The sequence below is a fragment of the Malaclemys terrapin genome, chromosome 4 (genome assembly GCF_027887155.1).
Source record: "Malaclemys terrapin pileata isolate rMalTer1 chromosome 4, rMalTer1.hap1, whole genome shotgun sequence".
Classification (NCBI taxonomy): domain Eukaryota; kingdom Metazoa; phylum Chordata; order Testudines; family Emydidae; genus Malaclemys; species Malaclemys terrapin.
Genome location: NC_071508.1, coordinates 142,142,030 through 142,155,285, shown reverse-complemented (window position 1 = coordinate 142,155,285; position 13,256 = coordinate 142,142,030). Strand labels below are relative to the sequence as shown.

At 45.4% G+C, this 13,256-nt stretch overlaps 1 protein-coding gene across 2 annotated transcripts in view; it reads right to left on the bottom strand.

Moving 5' to 3' along the window:
* The window catches only part of ARMH4 (armadillo like helical domain containing 4), a 114,944-nt gene that overhangs the window by 60,636 nt on the left and 41,052 nt on the right, over nucleotides 1–13,256 (bottom strand). For both annotated transcript variants that reach the window (XM_054028075.1, XM_054028076.1), the window contains exon 5: nucleotides 11,374–11,610. In XM_054028075.1, coding sequence (XP_053884050.1) covers nucleotides 11,374–11,610 — 237 coding nt within the window. The remainder of the gene's footprint in view (nucleotides 1–11,373; nucleotides 11,611–13,256) is intronic.

Below are 13,256 nucleotides of genomic sequence, written 5' to 3'. Positions count from 1 at the left end.
CAAGGTCGCAGGGCAAGCCAGTGGCAGAGTCAGGAATAGAATTGACTCAGCACAGTGCCTTCTCCGGTGCACCACAGTGTCTTATGTATAACTAATCATTTCTGAGCCCTGGCCTGAGGAATACAGAGGATCATGCCTTTTAAATCACTCCTGTGTGACCTCGGGCAAGTCACGTAGCCTCTCTGTAAAAATGGGCAGAACAGCACTACTCTGCCTCACAGGTGAGTTGTGAGGATAAATCCATTAAAGATTGTAACGTGCTTTGAGATCTACTGATGAAAGGCAGTGTATAAGAGCAGGTATTATTATTATAATCATCAATGCCAAAAGTCCCTTTGTAATGCATCTACATGCAATAAGTGTTCTCAGGATAATACTAATCAGTACATTTTAACTGATACTGTATTAGTTGCTTGTAAGCAGATTCAAAATGTACCTACTGCTTTTATTCTTGACCTTTAAAACTCACTGGCCCATATGCTTTTATTGGTGTTTGTTTTCAGAGCCCACATATTAGGGACTGATCATCAGCCAAAGAATGAAATAGTTCAATATTACTTATTAATTCCTATGGTTGCATTTACACATTTCCTGCTGAAGATGAGCTAAATATGTGAATCCAAGTTCGGTTTTTAAAGAGGTGATATTACAGTTGCAGTTTTTCTGGCCTATGCGTAAAACCTTCCCTAGCCATTCTAGCTGACAGCGGCGACACCTACTGTTGAGAACAAAAAGGGATCACTACAATTCCCGAGAAACTGAATTCAGTCTAAAGAACAGGAGTACTTGTGGCACCTTAGAGACTAACAAATTTATTTGAGCATAAGCTCCAGCCCACGAAAGCTTATGATCAAATAAATTTGTTAGTCTCTAAGGTGCCACAAGTACTCCTGTTCTTTTTGCGGATACAGACTAACACGGCTGCTACTCTGAAACCTGTATTCAGTCTGCAAGCCATTCAGGCCTCCAGGAGATGTTACTACATTTTATGCCAATCCAGAGTTAAATTTTTAGCTGGTGTAAACTGATGCAACTCCAAACAGAGCCATGTCAATTTATATCAGCTGAGGATCTGGCCTCAAAACTGCATGTTCCTCCTCCTTTCAGATGTAAAAGCCTCTTCTTTTTACTTAAAACAAAATTACTGTCTAGAAAAGGGATGTGATCAAGTAAGAACACCGCCACCGCCCACAATTAGCACAGGTCAATTTCCCACAGCACAGTCCATCAACACAAAACTTGGGCCAACTCTGCAAAACAGTTGATGAAACTTCCAGCAAACCTGGGAAAAGCTTCCCAAGAGCCTGGGCTGGTTTGTCATTTCAGGCGGAAACTTGAGTGGGACACCAAATGCAGCAAAACTAGCCGGTTCTGACTGGCTGTTGCTCTGAGGTTTATTTGAACTCAAAATTCAAAGTTAAATCAGAGGGGTGTGAAGCAAAGTATGACCCAGGGTGAAACAAAGCCGTGAGTTGCACCACTCTAGTCCTGGTGGATGGTGTTAAAAAACATACACTTCAAGACCCCAGGCCAGATTCTCAGTGACTTCATCAGCTGGAGCTAGGCCGATTTATGCTAGCCGAGGATCTGGCTCCCCACCTGTTCAATTAACAGTTTCATGCACCACAGCAAAAAAAATTTCTGAAGCTGCCCCAGGGCCGGCAGAAGCAGAAGAGGGAAAGGCTCCCAGTCAGAGCTTCCCCTGACCTCCCTTGTGCATTTACACAGGAGCAGCTGTCTTGGGCTAACATGGGATCATTCCGGCAGTCAGGAACTCTATTCCTGGCCTGTGAAGCTGGTGGAATACAGGACACAGAACTGAATCCCAGGAGTTACCCCTCTTTGGCCTGGCAGTGGGTAACTTTTCTGGTGCATCGAAAGTGCAGATACTAGGCAGACTTCTGAAAGGCAGACAGATCTATCAGCTGCACATTAAAGTGTCTCCTACATCAGTAGCATGCTATTGACACTTAATAATAAACCCAAGCGTCATAAATAGCACTCAAACACTCCAGCTAAAGAGAAACACAGTTGAATTTATAGAGGTTTGCTCTACTGAGGCAGTTTGCTTTGTCTCATACTACACTAGACCTCCCTCCCACTGCAGCACAGTAGATATAAGAGAGTGTATTTAACTCGCTCTCAATTGCAGAAATTGCAGTGTGTGGGAAAATGAAATTTCCTAGTGGGAAAACCTTTGGCAATTCCAGGCTATTCATACAATCACTTGCCTGAAGCTGTTTATAGGCAGTTGCAAGAGAAGGATGGAACTGAATTTTGGGCTTTCCCATCCCCCACATAATATGTCAATACAGCATTCAATTGTCTCCTGCATCTAAGTTCCAGCTGGCAAGCAGGAGAGGTGGGTGAATCTGAGTTGCCTGCCCCTGGAGATACTTAGAACCGCTGAGGGGCAACCTTAACCTACACTGGATTTAGGCCACTGGAGGCTAGGCAGAGCAGAGATCCTCTGTGCCTGTCTCATTCTCCCACCCCTACCCCTGGCACACCTCCTCTGCCAGCAGGGTGGAGAGCGGCTGGGGCAGGAGCCAGCTCCTCTGGCTTGAGACCAGTGGGGATTTACTTCTTGTGAAATGAACGACAGCTCCACTGGCAACTTCCAGCCAGAATTTGGCCACTTTGAGCTGACTGAGCAGCACAAAGTGGCAGAACAGCCTGGAGAACCCAGCCCAGAGACCTCTCATATTTGATCAGTCCAAGCTCGATTTAACTTCAACCCAGACTTGCAAATTTCATCACATCCAGAGTCGACATTTTAATACAGGTGAGTAAAATATTAGTTGTTCTTTATAATCAGCACGGTAAAGGGCAAGCAAGTAGATTTGGTGCTAGGGCTGAGAAGTCATCATGATGGTTTCTCCAGGCTGCTTTAACCCATCCTTACCGAAAGGGAGAAATTAGACTATCCTGGCTGGGCTGCAGCGGCAGGAACCAATCTCATTGCTCCGTTTTGAATCAAGGACCTGTTCCGAAGTCTGTGTTTCAGGACAGATGTGTTTAAAGAGCTCCACAGCAGTCCAATGGGACAGAACAGCACATCTCACATCAGGTAGGAGGGAGAAAAGTCACACGCCACTCTCCTGAGGAAAGTTTAGGCTATGTCGACACTACCGGCCTATGTTGGCAAAACTTGTGTCACTCGGGGGGTGAATATTCCATTGTTACCCCAATATAAGTGCTCATGTGCAGAGCACTATGAGAGCAGGAGAGCTTCTCCCGCCAACGTAGCTTATGCTGCTCGTGGGGGTGAGGGGGTTTATACCGACGGGAGATTCCAACAGGGATGTGAACACCATTCCAAGGGCTCTCATCACACGGTCACACAATACGTTTGATGCAAAATGGCACATTTGTTGTACGAATGGTTGCAATATGCAATGCAATCCAATCTAATGTATTGTTTGCTGAATAGCACAACTGCTGTGTAAGCATGTTACAAAATTTGGGAACCCACACAGAGGAGACTGTAGAAGGGAACTGAATAGCTGCACAGCTTAATTTGTGGATGAATCAAGCGCAGCGATGATAATATGGACCCTTTCACCTGAGCTCACTGGTTCGATTCCTGCTCAGCCTGATAATGACAGTTGTCAGCAGATGTGAAATGAGCTGGTGGAGTCACTCAGATTTCCAAGTGAACAGATGCCCATATAAACTAACATCACAGTTAGTACTAGTTGGCAGTATCAGCAGAGAGGGCAAGAATTTAATGGCCATGGAGACTGAAGTACACTCTCACCACTCAGGGAAGTCTCACTAAACTGCTCCACCCAACACATCTGAACCCCATTTAAGGGAAACTTCCATTGATTCTCCGTGTACTTCACCTGATTGGTGGTGAAAATATTTCTCTTTCAAGGACTGTTTCTCTCCTTTCAATAGGAATGAATTAACTGCATCTATATGACCTCAAAACTATATTACCTCATATTTTCATCGACTATGCAAGGTCAGCCCTCACTAATACTTGGATGAGTCAGCTCCAGGTAAAACCTAGATCCAACCAAGTGCTGTAGGTGGTTCAGTAGAGGTGATCAGGAATTCCTGTCTCAGTTCATTAGACCGCAATGCATCTCAGCATTTTTTAAAAAAGAAATTGAGGAATACCATATCCAATTGAAACTGCAGGGGAATTTGAGGTAGGATCAATGTAATTATGTAATTGGAATTTAGCCAAGGAACTGCGGCTAAGCTAACCCTAGGATAGCATTGTTAACCCCAGCACTTGCAAGAAGCAGTGTGTTTTTCTTAATGACTGCAAGATGGTCAGTCCTCACCTTTACATCTCCAGAATTACTGTATTAGTTATTACATGAAATGTCACCGCCTCCAACAGCAGAGTGCTGCTGAGCATCATACTGGAGCTTTGGTCCAGTACTGAGCCGGAAGGAAGAGAACAAGAGGCAGTGTGTTGGTCACTGTTGGTAGACAGGATAATGGGCTGGATGGACCTTTGGTCTGACCCAAGATGGCCATTCTTATGTTCTTATGTGTTCTAGCTGTTAGAGCAGGGTATGTCTACACACCAGTCTCAGGGTATGATTGCAAACTAGCTTTGATCTAGCTAACATGGCTACCGGAACAGTGATACTGCAGCAATACATGTTTCAGTGCAGCCTATCTGCCTGAGTAATTATCCAGGTCGGTTTGTACAGTCCATGCTAAAGTCTGTGCTGGTCAGGGCCGGCTCCAGGCACCAGTGCAGGAAGCAGGTGCTTGGGGCGGCCAATGGACAGGGGTGGCATGTCGAAGAATGAAGTGGCGCAGTAGAGCTGCCGCTGAAGTGTCGCCAATCGCGGCCCTTTTTTTTTTCTTCGCCGCTTGGGGTGGCAAAAAAAGCTGAAGCCGGCCCTGGTGCTGGTGAGTCTTCATATGCTAGCTAGATGAAAGCTAGCTCAGGTATGTCTACAAGAGCGGCAATCACACCCATGACTGCAGTGTAGCTATACGATCGCAGCAGGAGACCTGACTTCCATCCCTTCCGGTCTGCTGTGTGACTTGGGCAAGTTGCTTAAGCTCTCGGGGCCCATAAAATGGAGATAGTAATAATCGAGGTCATGTTCACTGGGAAGTTATCTCCAGTTGGACGACATGCGGTGAAAAGATCAGATTACCTCACGCTTCAGAAGACAATATCCACGTGAAAGAGGTAATAAGGACAGAATCTCTTAGCTACTCCAATCAAGTGAAAGGAAAGGACCTTGAGTTCTTAGAGCAGAGCAGAGCCCAGTACCTGCAACTGTGTTAACAAAATTCTAAAAAAGTTTTCTCAAGATGCGTGTTTACCTACCCAGAAAGGGAAAGTTCAATTGTGCGGACACTTCAGCTAGAAAGTTCATTTTATATTCAAGACCAAGGAGAGAAAAAGCAACCCAAACAGAATTGAAAAAAAACTTGGTAGAGTTGTGGGACTCACTTTAGATTAATAAAGCTTCAAGCACAGACGGCACTGCCAATAAATTAAAAGAAATAATGCTTTACTGAAACCCTTTCTTATTTTCCCAGGTTGTATGAGGCTATGATTAGAGCTCTTCAAAAACAAAGAAAAGAAAAAAAGAAACCTGGGGCAATATTCATCCTATCGATCCCTCTCAGTGAGTAATGCCGATTCCAACATCTCTGTGAACAACATTGGCTTGAGGTTTGAAGGAATTATTTTGTTATTGGCAACCCAAAACACACTTATTTCCAATAGATGTTCCTGTCTAGCCCTCACAGAGGGTAGGATTTGTATGTTTATCAAAAAGGAGCCCTTCCAGAAGAACTTTAATCTCCACGGACCTACATGCTTTTATTTGGACACACAATATGGGGGAGGGTATGTTTAGTTTTAGTCGATTCTGGCTCAGCAGATAGGAATCTTTTAAAGCAGACGTTCTCAATAAAGCACAATATCAGTGCATGGTACTAGCCACAAGTGATCTCTCTCCACCCATTTTTCCCTTAGTCACTGTGCAATCAGAACAAACACTTTGGGGTTCAAGATTAGGATCAGAAGTGAATTCCCCCTTATAAGGAATCAGCTGAAGGCTGATGCACACTTACATCCTACTCTTCCGGAGGGCTTACGTGGGATGTAAATGGTACGTAGGCAGGCCTTCTGCCCAGGAGTGTCTCTCATCCCCTGAGAATAAGCGCTGTCCTCTGATATAACAGCTCTTGCATCTATACAGAAGGCCACACAGCTTAAGGATCAAAGCAAAAGTCTAGGAGCCAGGAGGATCTGGGATTCTAATCCTGGGTGAATAACTGGGACCTGGGGAAAGTTACTGGAGCTTCTGGAAACTCCAAGGAGACCAGTTGTAGAAGCAGGACGTCACTGAATACTAAATGTTACTTCTAAGTGAAACTGAGCTGTCTGGGGTGAATAAATTACAGGACAGAGGAAGGAGACAAGAATATTGCCTGTACTATGAAATACAAGAAAAGATCTTTAAATTTCAGATATAAAAAAGCACCATTATTATTTATATTGCAGTAGCGCCTACAAACAGAACAGAGATCTTATAGTCCAAGTATAATCCAAGAGACAGCAGGTGGATATAGACAGATGGGCAACACAAGGAAACTGTCTCAAAAAGTACAGAGACAGGCAGGGTTAGAGCAGAGCCAAGGCCCCAACCCCTTGATGCTAGTCAGCAATGCTCGGCTGGTTTAGCGTGCCCGGATCATGGTCTGGCAGCTGCCGAGTGCGCTTCCAAAGACATTGCACCTAGGCAGGCCGTTCGTCCGGTTTTAAAACATACAGTCCTGCATTATTCTGGTTAGTCCACATCCAGTACTGATTTAAAACCAATCTGGTACCAGGCACAGAGGACACCATTTTGAAGAGCTCACCGTTCTGCCCCCACCTGGGGCAGGGCAGGTGTGTAACCCGCACAATCTAGGGCATGCTCTTCAAAATGGCATTCTCCATGAGGCATGATCTTTCAAGGTAACGCCGATGGGAGCAGGCCCACGGCATTCCTAGAAACTCCAAAATACTAGACATTTTTGGTAATGTGCTAGTGGACACTTTAACTGCACCTGCCTCCTGCACATCCCTGTAAAAGCTGCTGCTAGTTCACACCCCCCACCAGCAGCAGGGATAGAGACCTCAACCACTCAAATACCAGGGTGAGTATGTTTGACTGAGTTTTTGGTTTTTCACTTCAATAGCCCAAGTCTCTCATATATTAAATGGTTTAAAAAGCAGCAAGTTCCAAATCAAGATCAGATGAGAACTACAGTGAACCTCTAAAACATCAAAAACCTTCCAGCACCATCCCCTTTGCGCCCTTCCCTTCCTCATCATAAAGGGCTCTTATTGGCTCATGCAAGATCCATCTAAGCCATCTGAGACTTTTGTACCTCCCCCACCTATCCCTGAGTAGCTGGTGTCAGAAACCACGAAGGGGATGGACAGGCCTAATGGTCAGAGCCAGAACCAGGAGTCCAGAATGATGTTAGAACAAGACCGGAACAAGAGCAGGGCTGGAGCAAGCTAACACTTGTAGAGTCTGTTATCACTACCAGGAAGGAGAGAATTCTAAGCCATGAAGCAACATTGCACAGTACTAAGCTGCCATTTCTCCTGGTAGGCTTATATACCTCCCCTAAGAGTCACCAGACCAGCTCCTGGCTTCTGGATTGGCCGGAGCCTAGCACAGGAATGACTCATAAAAAAAATGCTCTAATAAATTTGTTAGTCTCTAAGGTGCCACAAGTACTCCTGTTCTTTCATCAATGCACGTGGTTTAATCAGACTCTTGTTGGGGGATGAGTCATTACTTTATAACTGGAGAGAGACTGCAAATGCCTATATCAAATTGACCAAGAGAGGGAGATAAGGGTTGTAGCAAGCAGGTGACTCCATTGATTTGCCTGGCTTTACCCTCCTATTCATTATCAGCTCCCAGGCAGGGGAGCAGCGTACAAAAGGAGCTCATCTTTGAGCTGATCCTGATTTCATTGTGGTCTAGCAGGGAGTAAGCCAGGCTAGACTAGTTTTTAAACTGCAGGAGGATTGCAGACTGGGTAGTTGGCATCAGCGGGCTGCCTAGCTTCACTCCACAGTCTGTAATAAACAGCTGCAGGTGGCATGACTCTCCTCAGCCCTGCTTACACAAAACTTTATACGTGGAAGCCACCCATACTACCTTTGGCCTGATCTTCAGGTATTCTGTGCTTCAGCCTGTTCTACTGCTGAGGCTGTCATTTCACGGGAGGGCTGGGGATTTCTAGCTTAGGGATTCAGATCCTTTGATTCCAAAAGATCTCTGCACTGCAGGGGTACCTAGGAACAGAATGTGGAATTACAGTAGCCTTTGGGAAGGGCTTAGCCCCTCCTAGGTTTACACTGTATCACTGGGCCTTGTTAGTTAATCTGTGTCCTTGTGTAACTGATTTGAAACTGCTCTCAGTCAATAAGATCTGAGCCGGAACCTCTTGTATACATCGTACTGGACATTGATATGGGGTTTCCCCATTGTCCCATTGAACCGGCAAAGGAATTCTCTACTGCTTCTAAAACTCAAGGCTGAAATGGAAAAAAATATTCTGCGGAGGGAAGTGCCTAATAACTTGGTTGTCGGTGTTAGTGGCTGACCCTGGTTTACCGTCATGTCTGACAAAAATCCCCTTTTTGTTGTTGTCGTTGATGGGAAGAATGAAGGCCTAGACAGATGTGGCTTTTTTGTATGAGCAAATATTTCTAAGTCTCTCAGCACAACTGGAGGTAATAGGTAAGGATGGTAAATTGATCTAGCCAAACTTACTCTGACATAGCTTTAACTGGCCACATAAACCTTTTGGAAGAAGCTGCTATTTCAAAGCTGCTATTTGAAAATGTTGCCATATTGCTAGTTCCACTGAGCACTACGCTGGATAGTGTTTGTAGGACAGGGTCATAAGCCTTTTTATTGCATCAGTCATTGAAAGGAGATATGACTAGAGAAAGTAGAAGTTGCCTTTGGGAAAAACAAAACAACACACCCGGACAATTTAACCACAGGCTTATTTTTGGGATTCTAGATATTTTCATGTAGGAGTTACTCAGAAGTTACTATGGCAGGTGTCATTACAAGAAGGCAGATAGGATTGTTAATGTTTAGATGTATTTGGAGGCTGATTCTGGTTCAACAAGAGAAACCTGATTGTTTGTCTTCTTTTAGATCTAAGACTTTCAACTAGACACAGCTTGAACAGACTCTGGAAAACAGACCAAGAAGACAAAGTGATGGTCCAAATGTACATTTTTCATTTGTTATGAGGAACATAGCTGTTGATATCAACAGACATTTTTAAGTGCTTCATTTGTGCTCTGAAGAGAGGGAAGAGGAACTGGCGAGGAGCTGTATAAATTCTCTGGAGAAAATAACCCATATAATCTATATTCCAGGGATCATTCATCCTACTTTAGTCAAGGGCCACTCACCAGAGAGGTGCTTCCTGCTGGTTGTCTCAGGGATTAGCTCTTTCAGCCAGCAAACCCTCTCCTGGTGGTGCCTCTACTGCCATCTTTTCCGCCTGCAGACCTGTCTCAGCCCAGGAACCACAGTGTCCTTTTCATCATTCCACCCTCCAGCCATGCCACCATCCATGTTTCCCCCTTTGGGGGGGGAGGGGTGATGGGGGGAAGAAAGTATCTCCCAGTTCTATAGTCCAGCCACTTCCCTAGTGACCCCATTACTTTGGATCCCAGCCCAGGGACCCTGTAGACAGCAGCCTTCTGCTGCTTCTCCTTAACTTCTCTGGCAATACTGCTTCAATTCCTTCCCCTGCAGCCCCAGCACCTTTTTCGCCCTCTTTTCAGGGCTTCCAGCCTGCAAGTCCCAGCAGCCAGCCAGGAGCTCCCTCTTGCTCCCCCAGTCCCTGCCAGCAACTGCTCTGTCCAAGGTGCTAACTTCCTGCAGCCTGCTGGGAACACAGTCCTTTCCCCTTAGACTCCCTGCAGGTACTGAGTGTCTCTGTCCCAGCAGCTCCTTTTATGTAAGCCCACTGGGCCCTGATTGGCTGCTCCCTGCACAGCCTCCCTAGGCTGCTTTGAACCCCTTCCTCTAAATCCAGTTCTTTAAAATTAACCAGCAAGGAGTTAAGGAATCAGAATTATTTACTTCACACATTGCTCCTATCCAGTTTAATAAGACCCATGCAACAGATTTTACACGTGAAACATGAAACAGTTTTTCCAAGCAAGATTTAGTCAGCCAGAGTGATGTCAGATCAGACTCAAACTCAATCTGCCCTCAGCAGGGAAAGAGCAGCCTGGCAGTTGAGGATCTTGAAAAATGCTTCAGAGGAAACTACCACCACCAGAGCAGGTTGGAAATGGATTTACAGGGGAATGAACTGCCAAATGCAAGGAACTGAACCCCTGGCAGAGGTGCAAGTTCTAATCACACAATACATGATAGAGGCTGAAGATAAAAGGACTCGAGAATGGTGATCTATCTCTTTCTTAAACCTTCCACTGGCCCACACCTCAGGTCCACCGCTCACCTCAGATGGCTGCCAGCACCCATTTCAATTCCTAACACGTTCAGCTTCGGCGTACAAGGATGGGAAATTCATGTCATGTCGACAATAAGGCAGACAACTAAAGTTGTGACCAAAGAAGTTTGGAGAAGAGGCTGACTCTGTCCTTGAAGGTTTTTATGTTGCCTTGTGCAATAGAGATCACCAAACAGCTGGTGACTTCGCATACAGTGCAAGCTGCAATGGTTAGGCCCAGGAGACTGATCTAGGCCATGGCCTTCCTAGACTGGTGGTTTGCCCAGGTGGGGATACCTGGTCTGGTCATGCAATCCAGGGCTAGAGATAAGCTGGGCACAGACTGAATATAATTTCATGTAGGCCTTGCTTTGTAACCTTCACCAGTGCTGCCTCACATACCATGACGCATGTACCTGGAACAGACCTCTCCCACGAAATGCCAGGAAACCGGCACTGAAAAGAATGCAGCAGCAGTAGCAAAATGCTTGACTAACCGTTACTCTTCCCTGTCCTAGCAGGCCTCACTTTGCTGCACCTCTCCTCCAGCAGAGGGCGCCCAACTTTCCCTTTGAAGCTCAGTTTTCAACACTTACCTTAGCCAGCTAGTCTGTCCGCAGGTACGAGGCTTTGGAAACAAAGGGCTAGAACGGGTGCACTGAGTGGGTTCTCCGTTAAATGGGATGTTATTTGACTGGGGACACAGAGCCAGATTCTGATCCCGGTGACACAGGTGTCCATCTGGAGTACTTGCACTGACTACAGTGATGCTACTCTGGATTTAGTGAATAAGTTAAGTATACAGCCCGGGGGGGTTCTGAGCAAAAAAGGCAAAACAAGGAACACTCCCCCTTAAAGAAAGAAGAGAAGAGTTGCTCTTACCAAGGCCCTGGTTTTGCTGTTCCCATTCAATGGTGTCTGGAACTTGGTAAGATACCCCTGCCAACTGGGCTGCAGAGTCTCCTATGCCAACGACAGGCTCTTGGGAAGTTTCACTAGGAAGAGTGAACCCTGGCAGCTCCGTGTCACCCTCCATGCTTTCCTCCATTGAGTCTGTATCTCTGTCTTCCTCCTCTTCCTCTTCTTCATCCTCTTCTTCATCCTCCTCCTCCTCCCCCTCTGGACAAACAGAAACCAAGACAAAAACCACAGTGAGAAAGATCCTACAAAGCTGAAGATTTATACGTCTGTGTCATCAGACTCTACTAACTGGGTTTGCTACCAGAACAGGTTTTATTTCCTTCATGCAGAAAGACAGATTGATTATTTGAACCAGGCTGTCTCAGTTTTATAGGGTATGTGACACCGAGGAATGGGTTAATTTGGAAAAGCTATCAGCTTTCTGAAGTTGCTAAGTAATTATGTTCTGTCTTCAAGTTATTCTCAGCCAATAAGATGTGTGCTAAGGCCGTCTGGTGTCAGTGGTGGAGTACATTGTTATTCAGTATCCTGAGTGTGTGTGTATTTGTGTGTGGGCATGGTGTGTGTGTGTGTGTACGTACACCCAACAAACATGTGCCTGTCTTGACAATTTTCAATTCAAGTGAGAAATGTTTTCTTAGTTTCCAAGCTTTAATACAGCAACGATTTGCTTCTGTTTAATATTATCAATATTTTCACAGCACCCAAACACATGCCAAGTTATTTCCCAGCACAATTAGACACAGTCCTGGCTCCAAAGAGCTTACAGCCAGAAGAAACCTTGATCCTGCAATCAGATCTGCTAAGGCAGATGCATGGGCCCACGCGGAGTCCCACTGATTTGTGCTGGCACATGTGTTTTCAGTGAGGATCACAGCAGGGACTGGATGGGGCAAGGAAGGACAAGGGTTACAGCAGTGTCACATGGTTATTTAGTTTAGGCAAATGTACGTCTAGGTGGCTCCATTTTAAAAAAAACAACAACATTTGAGTCACTCTTACAAAAAGAGTGGGCCACATCCCCAGCTGGTGTAAACTGGCATAGCTCCATCAGCTACGCTGATTTACCCAGCTGAAAATTTGACCCACTGTGTCTTCAGAAAGTCTTTGAAAGAATCCAGTAGTATTAAGATAGCGTGTGACCCTCTTTTCACCTGGTTGCTAGAGTGCTGGACATCTGAAAAGGCAATAAGCTGATAAATAATTATCAGAAATATTTTTGCAAGCCAGCCTACACAAACATATAAATAAATGGAGATATTCCATCTCCAAGAACTGGAAGGGACCTTGAAAGGTCATTGAGTCCAGCCCCCTGCCTTCACTAGCAGGACCAAGTACTGATTTTGTCCCAGATCCCTAAGTGGCCCCCTCAAGGATTGAACTCACAAGCCTGGGTTTAGCAGGCCAATGCTCAAACCACTGAGCTATCCCTCCCCCCTACATAATATCACTGTAGTTTATCATTTACGTAAAGCTCACTTTGATCTGTTACAAACTGCTCTACAGACGTAATCAGAGTGGAAGACGGTCATTGTACATCTGGAGGTGTATTCTAGTCAGTAGGCCTCAGCCTGTGTTAAAAAGAAACATTCTAGGAAAAATCCACGTTTGCCATTTGGATACTCCTAACAGGAGAGTCATTTGGGCTCAGAACTGTCCCATGTATACTACTGCCTTGGCAGTTAGCTGGAGCAGCTCAGCTTAGATAAGGCTGGAAAACTCAAATACTTATCATGACCCTGAGAGCTGCACCTTATTTAACATGGCTCTGCTTTCCCCTGCTACAGGATGCGTTTACACTTGTACAGGTCTGGGTCCAGGAGTGAACTAGTAACCGAGCTGGA